Here is a 15,733-nt window from a genome sequence, read left to right on the forward strand (position 1 = left end):
TATAATATGTAGAGAATATATTTTAATAACTTATAAAATATTGCAAATTTTTTTACGTATAAATTAAATATGAAATAACAATTTTTAAGTCTGAATATTTAGTCGCGCGAACGGAAACGCAACTCACCCCTTTGTTCATCGCTGCGACTGCGGAAATGAATTTATTTACAAATGGCGACTACTTTTCGGATTTAGTTACAAAACAATTTGGACGGAATAGAAATTTTCGGAAAATATAAGAATGGCCAATAGTATGGAAGAGTCTAAAAAGGCATTCTTAATAAAATCTGCGGAAAAATTAACGGAGCAAATACAAAGTATGGCTAATTATAAGAGCCTTTACACTGAAATTCAGGTACATATACAATATCCACTTATTAAAATTAGTAATAATAAATATGTATGAAATTTTTAAAACAAGAAATTGTGTATTCAGAGTAGTGCTTATTTGCGATATAGTAAAAACAATTTCAACTAGAAGTCGATTTCGAATGAGTTATAATACACTCCTAATATGGAAACCGGAAATATAAAATATTCGAAAAATTAAAAACATTCGTAACAGCTTTTATCTTTTTGTTTTTTAGAAACTTGTTGCTTCTACTGCAGTAAAAAGGGAAGATTTTAAAGACACGTTGCTAGATGCGTTAAAAAGTAATGGTTTAGAAACGGAAATTAGAAATACGGTATTTCACTGGGCTAGATCGCAAGTATGAATAATTTTTATTAAAAATTTTGGTCAAAGTAAGATATTCTTTCAATTGCTTTTTTAAGGGATCTTTATCTAGTGTATCAGAACAACTCACAGAAGAAGTAGATTTAACTTATTTAAAAAAAGCTCAAATTCAATGGGAACGTAGAATACAAAAATCATTAAATTCAACATGCAATGAATTAAATGTGCCATTGGCACGCATAAGACCAAATGCAGATCGTGAAGAACTTTCTGAAAAATGGAACGAATTGAGTACTTACGATATCGGTGATCTTAATATTGATCTTTTAAGTAAAATTTCTAATAAAAATGTTATCATAATAAATCTAAATTTTATTTAATTCAATATTTAGATCTATCACAATATAGACCACTTTACGCCCCAAAAGACTTCCTGGATGTACTATTTTCGATCCGAAATCCTTCCTTCAAGAAACAACCGTATATACATATATTATTTTTAGTTATAATTATGTTATTCTTTTCTACCTTAAAAACAATAATAATTTTTTAGAGACGAATTAAATTGGGAATTTAGTCACATACAAATTCGTGTAAAAACACTCACGTATCTGGTATCTTTCTTTATTATATATTTTTCAGTAAACAAATATATATAAATTACGTACAATATATAATGTGTTATTATTATCTTTTTTATAGAGACGTTTATATGTGGAATTAGCAAAGGGTATGTCATTATTAGGAGTGAATCCCGAAATGCCAAGTTCGGAGAATTTTGCAAATTTAGAGGAAGAAAGGATTTACATAGGTGAAAAAGTTCTAAAATCGAATCACGCCCCGATCGCGCAAGAATTTCTAAAACGTGGAGCACCTCGAGCTCTTCGTGGACAGCTTTGGTCTCTTGTACTAGGATCCACAGTAAAAGAAAATGTAAAAACTTTATTACTTAAAAAAAAGGAAAGTACAATGTGAATGTTCTTTTTCTTTTTTTTAGGATCTAGAATATTACGAAGAATTAAAAAATATGGTGTTACAGTATGATATCGTTATAGATAAATTGATAATAAAGGTAGTGAATTTGTTTACAATTTTAAACTCATTTAAATAATGTTTTAGTTCTTTTTTATTATTATCTAAATTTTAATTATTTTTCATCTTTCTTTCTTTTTTTTTTATTTCAGGATGTACAGCTAACAGCACGAAACGACGATCAATATTTTGTATTTGAGGACGTTTTATATAAAACGATGTTATGCTTTTCCCGAGATTCGGAAGTATTAGCCCCAGTTACAACTGATAGAAGTGCTGGAGGTCAAGTAATACATGCTGTACTTCAAGGAAAACCAGCCACTTTAGAAAATACACTAGTTTTTCCACCGAGTGGTGTGATTCCATTTCATGGCTTCACCATGTATGGTATCAAAAATTGAAAATTATTTGAAATAAATATCAAAAATCTGATAGAGCCAATAAAAATAAAAGAAATGAATTCAACTATAATATAACTAATATTACTATTAAAATATATATCCTTTTCAGCTACCCCATTTTGTTATCTATACGATAATCCATGTGCAATGTATTACACGTTTCGAGCTTTTTATTTACGATATTGGTTTCGATTGCACACTGTTTCTAGTCATGAACAAGGTATCGTAGCATTGTGTTTGCTTTTTGAGAGATTATTACAGTGTCATGAACCTTTGCTTTGGATTCATTTTAGAAACATTCACATACAACCGTAAGTTCGATTTATTGTATACATTTGTATCATCATAAAATCAACTAATGTCTGTTTTTAGGGTAAAAATTGTTTTTAAATGGATCATGAGAGGTTTTAGTGGCCATTTACCACCAGAACAGTTACTTTATCTCTGGGACTTAATTTTAGGATATGATTCGCTAGAAATTATTCCTTTACTCGCGGTCACTATATTAAGTTTCCGAAAAGAAAATTTAATGCAAGTCAATAATCAACAGTGTGTTGAGGTAAAGAAATAATTTACTAATAACATATATGATATCTTATTACTAATTGTTTATTTTTAGGCTGTTTTAGCAGACTTATCGTCCTTAAAGGTTGTTCCATTAGTGCAATTAGCTTTATTAAGAGAATAACATTCAATGAAAAACGAATACTTCATGTAAATGTAAATTTTTAATTTAAGTAGGAACGTTTGAACACAATCTTTATCTTGCATTGATACGTACATATGTATCTATGCCTCTTGTTCATGATTTATAGATTACTATTACTAAAATTCAAATGAGTAATTCATTAAGTTATAAGTATTTTTAATTAATAGAAGGAATAAGTAACTTAAAGAATGCATAAATTTGTCGACATCATTAATTTCATCAATGCTGAAATTATCACCATTTCTATTATATATGGCTGAAATGATAACCAATATTGTCTGTACTTGCAGCTGATTTCAGAACATAACTGCACATATACTGGGTGTTTTACAAATACGAATGTACATATATTAAATAAAAAGATTCTATAAATGCGATAAATTTTATAGATGTAATTTTAATAGAACATAATGAATACAAACTTTTTAGTTCAATAAATAGCATTTATATTTTTCAGTTAAATTAAAATAATTGTTAGAGCAAAAGCAATTTTGTATATTCAATTTAATATAACTTTTCTTCATGTAACCATATTGAGTAGAGAATATATTGCTCTTAGTTTCTATTTATTAATATTTTTGTTAAGAACATAAAGTATTAAAATGTATTCTTTAAAAATTAAATAATTTAGAATATTTTTGCAGTATTATAGATACTAAAAAGAATCAAGAATAATTTAAATCTTTTTTGTCTCTATGCATTAAATATTTTATCAGAATTTAAATTTTTTATTCTTTAATTTGATATAACATTTTATTTTTTTGGAACACACGTATGATGTTACTTATGATTGACAGAGATAGAAGAAGTCTCTTGGAGGGGGACTTTCCTGTTTCCGCCTGTCAGTCGTGGAGATCAGAGACGCCTACCTGCTATCATCATTGTGTTTATAGTAGTTGATACTTTACTAGATTTAATTCTATACTAATATTTCGTGAGAAGCGTGCAAAGCCACGCCAAATAGTAGCTTGTAAGTACAAACATTATTTGATTTTATGTTTTTTCGATTTGGAAATTATTTTCGACTGTCATTGTTATTACTTATGGAACTACACGGATAAGGGTGGGGTGGTTCTCACCCCCCAAATTATTAGTCATGCACAGCTTCGTACCAGTATCTTTGCTAGCGTTATCTTCTCTATATATTTTAAAGAAAAAATAATTCAACTAATTGCCACAATTTAATTAAAAATTTTGAAGAAATAAAAATATTGTCATTTCATTTTATTTTGAATATTTTATTTAAGAAAGTTATTGAATACAATATAAATTAAAGAGATAAGTTGTTTATGTGCTGCATTATTTTTTATTAGATTACATGATTTAAACAGAAGTTGATCCAGAAGTTATATAGTTGAAAACGTCAAAATGGCTTGGCGTTTTAAAGCATCTAAATATAAAAATGCAGCTCCAATTGTCCCCAAACCAGAAGCTTGCATTAGAGACATCTCAGTTGGCTCCTATCAAACTTATGGCAATAACATTGCAGCATCAGCTGCATTTATGGCATTTAATGTGGATCATAATGGTATATTCATATATTTTAATATATATCATATATTTAATATTTTTATGTTATATTATTTTCTTCTTATTTCTTTTATCTCAGGATCTAATCTTGCTGTGTTGCCATTGGAAGATTGTGGCCGTAAAAGCAAAACTATGCCTTTGCTTCATGCTCATGCAGATACAGTAACAGATATGGATTTTTCCCCATTTCATGATGGTTTATTGGCCACTGGTTCACAAGATTGTCTTGTAAATCATAATGTTTTCTAGTGTATAACTATGTTTATTATTTTATTAATTGTATTATAACTTGACATTTTAGGTCAAACTGTGGCATATTCCAGAATCTGGCTTAGAGGAACCTTTAAATAATCCTGAATGTACATTCTACCATCATCAAAGAAGGGTAGAAGTGGTGTGTTGGCATCCTTCAGCTGAACATCTTCTTACAACAGTATCATACACAAATCTGTCTTTATGGGATGTGATATCGCAACAAGAATTATTTTGTAATTAAAATATTATATTTTGTGCTACATAATACTGCACAACTTATTAAACACTGCTTTATTATATTACAGCCAATAATGAACATACAGATGTCATTCAATCTCTAAGTTGGAAACAAGATGGAGTGCTCTTAGCTACATCTTGCAAAGACAAACAAGTGAGAATTATAGATCCTCGTGCTTCTACTTGTATTGTTAATTCCTGTTCCAGTCATCAAAGTATCAAGGATTCTAGATGTGTTTGGTTAAACAACAGTGATAGAATACTCACTACAGGATTTGATGCAGCAAGACTAAGACAGGTTTATATAAGAGATCTGAGACATCTAAATGAACCAGTGAAACCATTAGAATTGGATTGTAGTACAGGGTAAAAATTCATTATAAAATATTTATTTAAACGATTATATCATAATTATAATACATATTACATTCTATAGAATTTTAATGCCACTGTTTGATCCTGATACAAACATGCTCTTTCTGGCTGGAAAAGGAGATACTACTATTATGTATATGGAAGTTATGGATAAAGACCCATTCATGGTTGAAGGTATTCGTCATAGTGGAGAACAAACAAAGGGAGTATGTTTGGTACCAAAACGAGCATTAAACGTAATGCAAGCTGAAGTTAATAGATTATTACAACTCACTTCAAATATGGTGATACCTATAATGTATCAAGTTCCACGAAAAGTAAGCATTATACTATAGAAATGATGTTTACAATGTATTTATTAAAGTTAAAAATTGTTGAAATTTCAATTTTAGACTTACAGAGACTTTCATGCAGATATATATCCAGATACAGTAGGATGTGTTGCACAAAATAATGCAGCAGCTTGGATTAAAGGGCATAATATGCCTGTCCCAAAAATATCGTTAGATCCTGCCAAAAGAAATAAAGGGGAGGAACCCATTACTGTGAGTAGTTACTTCTACAGTTTTTGGGCATTTTTAAATAAAAAAAAATGTATAAAATACAGTAGAATTTTGTATAAAAGAATATTAATTATTTTAATCATAGAATTGATCATTTTTTTATAAATATGTGATTTTATTAACTTGCACGCTTATCATCATCATCTCACTTCATTATTTTTGCTACTCAGCTTGCTGATTCTGAAATTAGTTTTTAGAACTATTTTCTTTTTTATATTTTTTTCAATGTGTTGTGTAATATTTAACTGTATTTATAATTAATTTTTATTGTATATTATAGTGTTAAATGAATAATAACAATAGATTAGAGAATGCAATTAAATAAAATTAACAAATACAAAATAAAAATGAAGATTGTGTATTGTTTTCTGATACTTTGCTATTTATATGATGTGGTATATATACATGCATAGAAAAGTAATATAGAAGTAGAACATAATTTAAATATTTTTATTATTTTGTCTTGTAAATTTATAATTTTTTTATGCATTTCATTTAAAAATGTTTTGGATAATGTTTGGGTAATGTACGTTTTATTTTGCATTGTTTGATTTTATTTCCTCATGTTCTGTGTATATTTTTTCACGTTTCAGATACCCAATGTATGTTTTATAGTTTATACGTTAGCACCATTCAAAGTGTTATTCCTGGCACGTGTAATTTAAATGGCAATTGATGTTCTGTAGCTTATTCTATCAGCGTAAGTAATCTTAAGTATGACGCGCGAAGCAGTTATTCTTGTGTTCTTAGGCAATTGCTTCAATATACTCTTTCTTTCTGTACATATATTTTCGAACATTTTTGTTGCGGTTAAGTGTAAAAAAAATGTAGATGTAAGAATGTCGTATATCTGTATTATTTCTTTACATTTTTTTGTGATTGCAAACATGCAAATGATGTGTATGTATATGTAATAAGCTTGTAGAGATTCCATAACATCGATGTAGAAAAAATCTTGTGGAAGTCAGGCTGCTAATTTGGTTTAAATAGTTTGCGACATTAAGGAATTTACCGTACTCTCAGGTACATAAAGGAAACTTAACAACCCTCAAAGAAAATGAACGAGAAATAGAAATGGAGCAGAAGCAATCGAAGACCGTATCCGCTACCGTGCCGAAAACTTACGTGAAGACACAAGAACTGAATGAAAAAGAGTCGGTGTTCGAGAATGATATTGAAAAGTTAGAAGAATCAAAGAAAATCGAAGTTGAAGATGACAAAAATAAGGTGCAAAACGGAGGGCAAATGATTCCACCACAGCCTCTGCCAAGATCATCAAGAACTAATAGCATTTCTGAGGATGAACCGAAACCAGTTGCACGACCTCGCACATCACCAAACGTGGGCTCAGTAGTTACATCTGTGAACCCTAACGCGATTGGGGGATATAAGGTTATAATCTGGCTATAAAGAAAATAATGATATAAAAAGAATTTTATTTTGCAAAATGTTCTACTTCTGTATGCTTGATGATATTGTGTGCATTTATATACTGTTTCATTTGTTTCATTACAATCATAATATATTATCATAAACAATTTAATAGTAATAAGTTCATATTTAAAAAAGAAAAAAAGCTAATTTTTGCTTCTTTTTAGCCTCGACTTGGACCAAAACCATTTCAAGCAAAATCTGGCAATCAAGAATTTTCTTTTGACAAAATTTTTTCGGTTCCTGTTGCACCAAATAACGATACTAATGGTTATCAAAATGATTTAAATAATCAAATAGAGAATAGCACAGAACCAGAGAAATCACCATCGTTTAATAATGAACGTATTAAAGAAACGGAAAATGGAAAAAGCAACTCTAGTGCCTTGGAGGAGGATACAAATTCGAGTGATTCTGGTTATAAGCCGAAAACACCAAGTACTGCAGAAAGGCGTAAAGTTTTTGAAATAAAAGTCAAAGATGAATCGCCTGAAAATGAGGATCTTGGAAATTTTGAACGCGGCAATGCAAATAGAAATTCTATTGCTGAAAGAAGAAGGCTTTATGAAAGTCGTTCTGTGTCCGTAACTGATGGAAACTTAGCAGAGAAAGCAATGGGATCTCCAACGATGTTGAGACGTAGAGATTCATTTAAAACCAAAACTGAAGTGATTAAGGAAGAAGTTAAGAAAGTTATTTCAATGTTACGCCAACAAAGCGTAGATCCACGTTTAGAAAAAGTGGATAATTCTGTAACACCGACGCCTAAAAGAACTTCGACTGTATTTGGTAAAATATATATATATATATACAATTTAAATACTCTTTTTATAGAAGAAGTACATTAATAATTTATAATTATTGTATTCAGGTAGGGTATCAAAATTTCGACATTTGAAAGGTACACCTGGTCATAAATCTACGCATATTGAAAATATAAGAAACATTAGTCGACAAATATCTGGAGAATGTGATGGTTTTCATGGTAATTTGTATTTTATGTAGAATATTTTACATCTTATACAAGACGTTTACTGCAACTGGATTAATAATTGATTATAGCTAATCCAGATCGTGTTGCGGTACCACTTAGCGGACTAGGTGGTAAAATAGCAGTTCTTGAATTAAGAAAAACTGGGAGATTACCAGATGGTGTAATGCCAGCATTAGTACATGGTGCCACTGTAATGGATTTCCAATGGAATCCATTTAATAATCAGCTATTAGCTGTTGGTAAAGGAATTTTTTAATTATGATATTTTATAATAAAAACATTATTAACACTAAACCTACTAAGGCTTAAATGACTATTTTTAAACTTTTTTGATTTAAAATTCCACATTCAATGTTATCGCTTTGATCACTTGACTACGTGATTTGTCATTTAGTATAAATATAATAAATTTTTCAGTATTTTTTCTTATTTCATTTTTTTTTTTTTTTTAAGATTCTTCCTTCCTTTTTCATCTACCAGTAAATTTAACCATCCATGGTATGTTTAGTGTTAATTAATTATTATTATTTATCACTATTATCATTTATAATTATTATTTACTAATAGCATGCGGTGATGGAATGATACGTTTTTGGGAAATACCAGTATTTGGATTATCAGAGCCGACAAATGAACCAAAGCACACAATACAAGCTCATACTGATAAAATATATTTAATAAAATTTCATCCACTGGCATCAGATGTTTTAGCATCGGCATCTTACGATATGACCGTAAAAATTTGGGATCTGTCATTTCTGTCGTTCTACGAAAGGGCACTTGCAAGAATAATATTAACCGGACATACCGATCAGATTTTTAGTTTAGCGTGGTCACCATGTGGTCGATATCTTGCGAGCACATGTAAAGATGGAAAATTAAGAATTTACGAACCGAGATTTAGCCACATTCCAGTTAAAACTGGAAAAGGACCTGTTGGTACTAGAGGTGCCCGAATTGTATGGGCATTGGAAGGACAACTTCTCGTTGTATTGGGTTTTGACAAGTATATTTAATATTAATACCTTATGCTATTGCTTAAATTATAGTACGATAATTTTTTTATTATTTATATTTTTTTCAGAGTTTCAGAAAGGCAAATATATATATTTAAACCAGACAATCTTAATACTCCATTAACTACAGTTGGACTAGACGTCTCACCTGCTATTTTAATGCCATATTATGATGAAGACAGTTCAACCCTTTTCTTAACAGGACGCGTAAATATTGCTTTTTATTTAAAAGTTTGAAATATAATAATGATAAAGATCTTTTTTATTCAAAATATATTTTTAGGGTGATTCTACAATATATGCTTTTGAAATAACAGAAGAACTTCCATATTGCTGTCCACTTAGTCATCATCGATGTAGTAGTTTACATCAGGGTTTATCTTTTCTTCCTAAGAATAAATGCGATGTTGCTAGTGTAGAATTTGCATCAGCTTTGAGATTAACAAATAACACAATAGAACCTTTGAGTTTTACTGTTCCACGTATAAAGGTAAATTTTATGATACTTGAAAATGCAAAAGAAGTAAACTAATTTCAACTGTTTCAGAGTGAACTTTTTCAAGACGATTTGTTCCCACCAACGAAAATTACGTGGAAGCCAACTATGAGTGCCACTGAATGGTTTATCGGAAATAACTTACAAGCGCATAGAATAAGCCTGAAACCACCTGGCATGGACAACTGTGAGTAAAAATTAACAGTTACTTTATTAAAAATGTTATAAATATTTATATTTTATGTGTAGTAACTGAAAATCAAGGCCAAAGTGTAGTTAGTGCACCAGTTGCAGCAAAACAACAATCAACAACTCCATTTTCTGTATCTGCCCAACCATTTAATAGACTGGGATGGAATCCTGATGTGAAAGCTAAGCAAGAAGAGGTGCGTAAATATTTAAAAATGATTTAGCATGTATTGTATGTCTAAGTATCATATTATGTTATGAAATATAAAAACCTTATATAGGATACTATAATTTTTTACATAGTGTACATTTTATAATTTTTACTATAAAATTTTGTGGAAAAGGTTAAATTATAATGAGGCACAATTTTGTGACGAATTATCTGTAAAGTTGTATTGAATTTTTAAACTGAAATTTGAAGAATTCATTGTTATATATCTCGTTTTTTCTAAGTGTGTTATTAATTAATATATATGTGATAGATCCAAAAAACTATGAGCAACTTTGTAGGCGATGTTATACAGTGCTCCTTGGAACAGGATCATATGGAAGGTGTAGAAGAGCATGAATGGGTGGGTAATATTTATTGTATAATTCTAAACAAAGTCATTTCTGTATTATAATGCAAAATAATTTGGATTATATCATTCATTATACATTGAAACCTAAACATTTTTTACTTTATTATTATTTTAATTATAGGATGAGTGAAGATTGCGCTATATTGGTAGGTCATTAAAATACAATGGTAAGATAAAATAAATTTAAATGTAGCTGTTTGGAACATAATTTATTTATAAGTTAAAAGTTACGGCATAAGCGGAAATATTTCGATATTAATGTCGTACATATTGAGAGGTATTTATAATTAGAATGATACTTTCAAAAAAGATCCTTGTTTAAAAATGCTAATAACATGTGCGATTTTTTCAGGTGTATTATTAATATTTTAATATATGTATAATTAACCTAGATTATCGTACAAATTTAATTTAAAGGAAACGAAGGACAAAAAATATTTGTAACTTCATATTAGCATATTTTAGTAATTCAATGGACAGATTCGTGCAAAAAGAGACAATTATAGTTTCCATTATAAATGATTTTTATTATTTGCCATTCTATAATTTATTTGGTATTGAGAATAACTACATAAGATAATTATCGTAAGAGCTGTACTAGAAATTTAGATTTACAGATAATCATCAGAATTTGACAATAGTTTCATATGTTTGTAATATCATGGTCATTGGTACTATAGCAAAGAATGTTTGTCGCACTAAGTAAAAATATATCTACTAAATAATATAGTTTTCTTATTTCTAAGATTTGGAAATGTTTTAAAATATGCCATTGTTACATTAAAAATATAGGAAGTTTAAAAACGAGCATTGGTTGAACAGACACCTTTAAAATATTTTTGAAACAGATTGAATTATTTAATAATTTTTTGAAATTATTTGAGGAAAATATTATTTAAAAAAGTTTATATTTCTAGGTAATTTATAAATTATTAATATTGCTCAATAAGCACTGCTTTTTTCTATTGCGAGATAAAGCATCATCCAATAATCCTTGAAATAGTTAGCTTCGACAAAATGACGTATAATCTTTATTTTATACATATATACATATATATTAGTGCCACGTATCCCTTTCTTTATTTCATATTATCAATGATACTCTCAGTGTATACATTTCTGTAATCTACTCATCATACGTATGATATTAGCGAACGATATCTTTTTTTATGAATCGAAAATAGAAATTTTTACAATCCATTCATACACGCACAAATTACATGAGGTAAATAATAGTTAAAACGTAAATAGTTACATGTACTAAGTTATAAGTCGACAATTATGTTATACAGCGAAGTATACACATGATAAACTCATTGTACGTTCAGCGTTTTTCAGGATCTTCAGCGATAATTTAACAACTGTGCTGAATATAACGAATAAATCAACTTTTATACTCTTTCAATTACGCCAAAGTATTTGTAAAAACAAAAATCGAAGACTCACCAAATGTACTATAACAGGAAGCCATTCTTTTAATTCATTGTGTTAATCGTATTTATAATTAAAACGTTGAGGCGTAAATTCCATATTTGTTAGTAGTCAGGAAAACGATGTTTTAGATTGCAAGTAGTGTAAAGATACCTATTTTGTCTATGCAATATACACTAAATTTATACTTTTTAATGATCTAATAGAAATTAAGAATGATAGAATGATTTACTATTCCTATGAAGCATATTCGTTTCCAATTTTATAGAAACATATTCTCCTCCATTTAGAGAGATCATTTTTTAACACTAAAATAATCTAATCATCTGTAATAATAGTTTCTTGTAACTACTAAGAATACTATGACGTTCCTATTCATGTGATCAAAAACAATTTTGTATAAATAAAAATCCCTCCAGTTTATTGTATCGATTTTTAAATAGGTCTGTGAACAAACATGGAATTTACGCCCCTATGGTAAAGTCATACACATTTTATACTTTTATATTTGATCAGTAATTTATAAATCATAGGTAAAAAAAAAAAATTAATCCGATGGTGCTATACCGCTTCGATAAATCTTAGCTTGTAGTCGCCAAAAATATGATAATGAAAGTACGACAAACCATATGACTTGTTCTTCGAAAAGATAAAATCATTGCTCAGTTTACACAACATTTAAAATAATATATTAATTTTATATTTTGTCATAATAGAGGCACGCAAAATTAATCACAGGAAATTAAGGAGTGCCAAATTTGCATGAAGCAATTAAAAGAAAGATAAAAAGTTATAAATTAAGTTTCTTATACAGTGGATTGAATATCTTAAGGCATTTAAGAAAGTTGCGTATATTTTTCTCTACATTTTTCACATGTTTTTGTACCGTTTTTAGGAACATAAGGTTTTCCCTGATAGATCGAAAGTAACAACAAAATTTTTATAAGCATTAAAAATAAAAGAAAAATGAAACAAAGAGGAACAAGATAATACTTCGCTATTAAAAAGAATATATAACTGCTATTTACATCGTCCGCGTTGTAATTCACATTTGTATGGCTAAATAATTATCCGTCAGATATTCTAGGACTGAGGAACATCATTGTTGCATATTTTATTAGTCTTATTTTTTTACACTATTGTATCTTTTAGTAGATTTTTACATAATACACAGATCAAAACTCATAAAATGGTATGTAAAAATAATATCTCGAAGTCAGTATAAATTGCACAAAAATTTTGTTTATGTGTACTTTTGATTTTTTTTCTATTGCACTTGAGTGAATCAATGAATTTAATGAAATTAAAAGAAGATACACGGAGAAAATTATTATAGAGCAGATAAAAATTATTTTTAACTTACTATGCTTTTTAAAAATCTCTTGCAACCCATACTTCGAAATTTTCTTTCTTTATAGACAGTAGATTTATAACTCGTAATGATTAATACGATCTTTCGTAAGTCGCAACATGAAAATCTTGTACCGAAAGATTATTTCGATTGCAACAAGAAGTTTCTTAGTATTGCGCTATGACTGATTGCTAAGTAATTTTATCATGTAGTGACAACACCTTTGTATCGATCTTATACCTCTTACATGTATTTCACTTATAAAATCTTTTTATCAGACACATATATTCGAGTGTATATTTACAAATTTACCTCCATAATACTTCTGCTTAAGTTTCAGTAAAAGAAATTATATTTATTATAAATCATCAAAACAATACAACTAAACAGTACAGTTTATAAAACTTGTGGATTACTTTTATTTAAATTTATATATATATAACAAGTTTTATATGAAAAAGTAGTCTTTTTACACTTATTAATGAAAAATATAACGAGGAAATAATTTATATATAGATGAAAATTTTGAAAAATCAATGTATTGAATTATGAGAACTTGTGCAAATCATCTACCATATCCAACACGATCTCTAGGAATTAATCTGAGTTCAGAGCCATGTTTAAGAAAAATGTTTCCTGAAATTCATCATACAGTAAATATAACATTCTGAAATTTATCCATATTGCTTTATAGTATGAAAGACTCACCTGCTGTTTGCTGTGGATTAATTCCTATTCCATCATCTGTGATTATTGCAGATGTTGATGGAGATACTTTAAATTCTTCAGCAGCAAATTTTAAAACAGCAGTGAAAGGTGTATTATCTGGTACACTAAGTCTGCAATTATAAAAGCATAATATTTATTTTATCATTAGAAAATCTTTATTTAATTCATAAAATAAATTAAATATTAACTTTAAAAAATGAGAGCTTATACAAATAATTATTAAAGCAAAATAAATAAGAAATAAAATTGATTTGATTAACTTTATATAAACTCTCATTTCCCTTTAATAACTATACATGGATTATGCTATTACCATCTAACATCTGTTTCAATTCTATGCCATATTGTACCATTGGGATGTGTTTTTACTAATTTCATTCGATTGTGTATTATTTCTGAAATTTCTGTAGGACCTTTTAATAATATTTCTACTATTTTTACAAGATGTTCATATTCAAATTCACAATCTGATACCCATTGATTTTCAATTTGTTTCATATGGCGTGCAAAATAAAATATACTATCAAGGAAATTTGTGTAAAGGTCTGAATTATTTTGCATTAACTTCAAAAACAATTTTTGTTTTACATTTACAAAAGCTAAGCAAACATTTGCATCATTCTGAACAAGTTTGTTTGATAATTGTTGAACTAATAATTGCTTAATTTTACTGCTGTCATTTAAATGAACAGCAAATTGAACTAATTTTAAATGAAACCCATCATTAAACATTTTATGAATACATTCTGAAGTCTCATATTCATTACCACTATTAATTAAAAATTCCCAAGACATGATCAAAGCTTCGTCCTGCATATTTAAAGTAGAAATGCCTAATTTTTCTAAAGATTCTATAACTGTATTTGTACATATTCCATTAATTAATACATGTTTAAGAAAGTCATTGAATCTCTCAATTCCACAATACTGAATATACAATTTTAAAAATTCATCTACGATATCAGTTGAGATATTAGTATCTTTCAAATAAATTTCTAATAATTTATCACAGGCATATTTTAATTCAGAACATTTATACAAATTTGATCTACCTTCTTTCAACCAGTAACTATGAAGATTATTATCAAGAACATTTTCTTTGCCTATTTCATATGCCTTAGCAATTGTGATTTCAATAAACTGAGCACATTGAAAAACTTTGACAATATTTTCAATGTTTACTTCTTCATTAACACTTGGATTTTCTATGAATGTAAGAAATGTATTAAACATTTTCAATATTTCGAAAAAATCAACCTCTGACATTTTGCGTTACTTTATGTACGTATGAAAAAAGTTTCAAGATGTCATGATGTGATGAAATAATAAGTCGCACCAGTAACTAAACTTACACTTTAAATGGAAGTTTTGGATCAGAGGTAAGAGTTATTTTAAAAGTAACTTTAGACCTGTAACAAATTAATATTCTCATTATTAGTTATTGAGTTAAATTATATACATTACGGAAACATATGTTTAACAGAAAGTATACAAATTTCAAAATTATATATTAATTTGTACATACATTATTTTCCTATTATTTAAAAAAAAATTTACCAGTCAGAATACGTACGCCATAATTATCTGTCACTGTTTTGACAAAAAATGAATTTTTGATATGATAGTTTACTTCGAAAGAAACATTAACCTTAACTAGAAACTGTATATTCCATTCCTATGCTGCTACTGATATGTACAATGCGCATGCGTACAAATTAAATATTATAACTGTAAAAA

The 15,733-nt window shown here is 28.3% G+C and overlaps 3 protein-coding genes across 4 annotated transcripts; 2 read left to right on the forward strand and 1 right to left on the reverse strand.

Annotated features, from left to right (window-relative positions):
• The first annotated feature begins 241 nt into the window (after positions 1–241).
• On the forward strand, positions 242–2,797 carry LOC108546608 (TBC1 domain family member 19). Its single transcript, XM_017898800.1, has 11 exons — positions 242–355; positions 588–710; positions 775–982; positions 1,069–1,156; positions 1,230–1,290; positions 1,379–1,609; positions 1,674–1,748; positions 1,861–2,095; positions 2,219–2,420; positions 2,482–2,668; positions 2,729–2,797. Exons 1-11 carry the CDS (start codon positions 242–244, stop codon positions 2,795–2,797), a joined length of 1,593 nt encoding a protein of 530 aa, XP_017754289.1.
• An 877-nt stretch (positions 2,798–3,674) lies between these two features.
• Positions 3,675–10,653, forward strand: pod1 (coronin). 2 transcript variants are annotated; one of them, XM_017898779.1, is made up of 18 exons: positions 3,675–3,788; positions 4,132–4,346; positions 4,428–4,576; positions 4,650–4,836; positions 4,909–5,206; positions 5,277–5,532; positions 5,608–5,760; positions 6,802–7,170; positions 7,377–7,998; positions 8,081–8,194; positions 8,272–8,442; positions 8,771–9,209; positions 9,288–9,426; positions 9,503–9,709; positions 9,767–9,902; positions 9,965–10,101; positions 10,387–10,476; positions 10,607–10,653. In XM_017898779.1, exons 2-18 carry the CDS (start codon positions 4,187–4,189, stop codon positions 10,613–10,615), a joined length of 3,636 nt encoding a protein of 1,211 aa, XP_017754268.1. In that variant the 5' UTR covers positions 3,675–3,788; positions 4,132–4,186; the 3' UTR covers positions 10,616–10,653. The 2 variants fall into 2 exon arrangements, with proteins under 2 accessions (XP_017754268.1, XP_017754269.1); XM_017898780.1 differs by lacking the exon at positions 6,802–7,170.
• A 3,114-nt stretch (positions 10,654–13,767) lies between these two features.
• Positions 13,768–15,639, reverse strand: Ufm1 (Ubiquitin-fold modifier 1). The gene is made up of 4 exons (XM_017898820.1): positions 15,570–15,639; positions 15,349–15,405; positions 13,976–14,106; positions 13,768–13,903 (listed from the first exon to the last, which is right to left on the reverse strand). Exons 1-4 carry the CDS (start codon positions 15,572–15,574, stop codon positions 13,833–13,835), a joined length of 264 nt encoding a protein of 87 aa, XP_017754309.1. The 5' UTR covers positions 15,575–15,639; the 3' UTR covers positions 13,768–13,832.
• Between the last annotated feature and the right edge of the window lie 94 nt (positions 15,640–15,733).

Source organism: Eufriesea mexicana, unplaced genomic scaffold, assembly GCF_001483705.2.
Source record: "Eufriesea mexicana isolate 0111107269 unplaced genomic scaffold, ASM148370v2 scaffold752, whole genome shotgun sequence".
NCBI lineage: Eukaryota > Metazoa > Arthropoda > Insecta > Hymenoptera > Apidae > Eufriesea > Eufriesea mexicana.

Coding starts and splice junctions, on each gene's coding strand:
- pod1 (XM_017898779.1), top strand. CDS start 4,187: ATGGCTTGGCGTTTTAAAGCATCTAAATATAAAAATGCAGCTCCAATT. Junction 7,171..7,376: donor ACGCGATTGGGGGATATAAG/GTTATAATCTGG, acceptor GCTTCTTTTTAG/CCTCGACTTGGACCAAAACC. Junction 9,903..9,964: donor ACCACCTGGCATGGACAACT/GTGAGTAAAAAT, acceptor TTTTATGTGTAG/TAACTGAAAATCAAGGCCAA.
- LOC108546608 (XM_017898800.1), top strand. CDS start 242: ATGGCCAATAGTATGGAAGAGTCTAAAAAGGCATTCTTAATAAAATCT. Junction 356..587: donor GCCTTTACACTGAAATTCAG/GTACATATACAA, acceptor TTTGTTTTTTAG/AAACTTGTTGCTTCTACTGC. Junction 2,421..2,481: donor AGAAACATTCACATACAACC/GTAAGTTCGATT, acceptor GTCTGTTTTTAG/GGTAAAAATTGTTTTTAAAT.
- Ufm1 (XM_017898820.1), bottom strand. Junction 14,107..15,348: donor CCAAAACTTCCATTTAAAGT/GTAAGTTTAGTT, acceptor TTATAATTGCAG/ACTTAGTGTACCAGATAATA. Junction 13,904..13,975: donor TAATCCACAGCAAACAGCAG/GTGAGTCTTTCA, acceptor GATGAATTTCAG/GAAACATTTTTCTTAAACAT.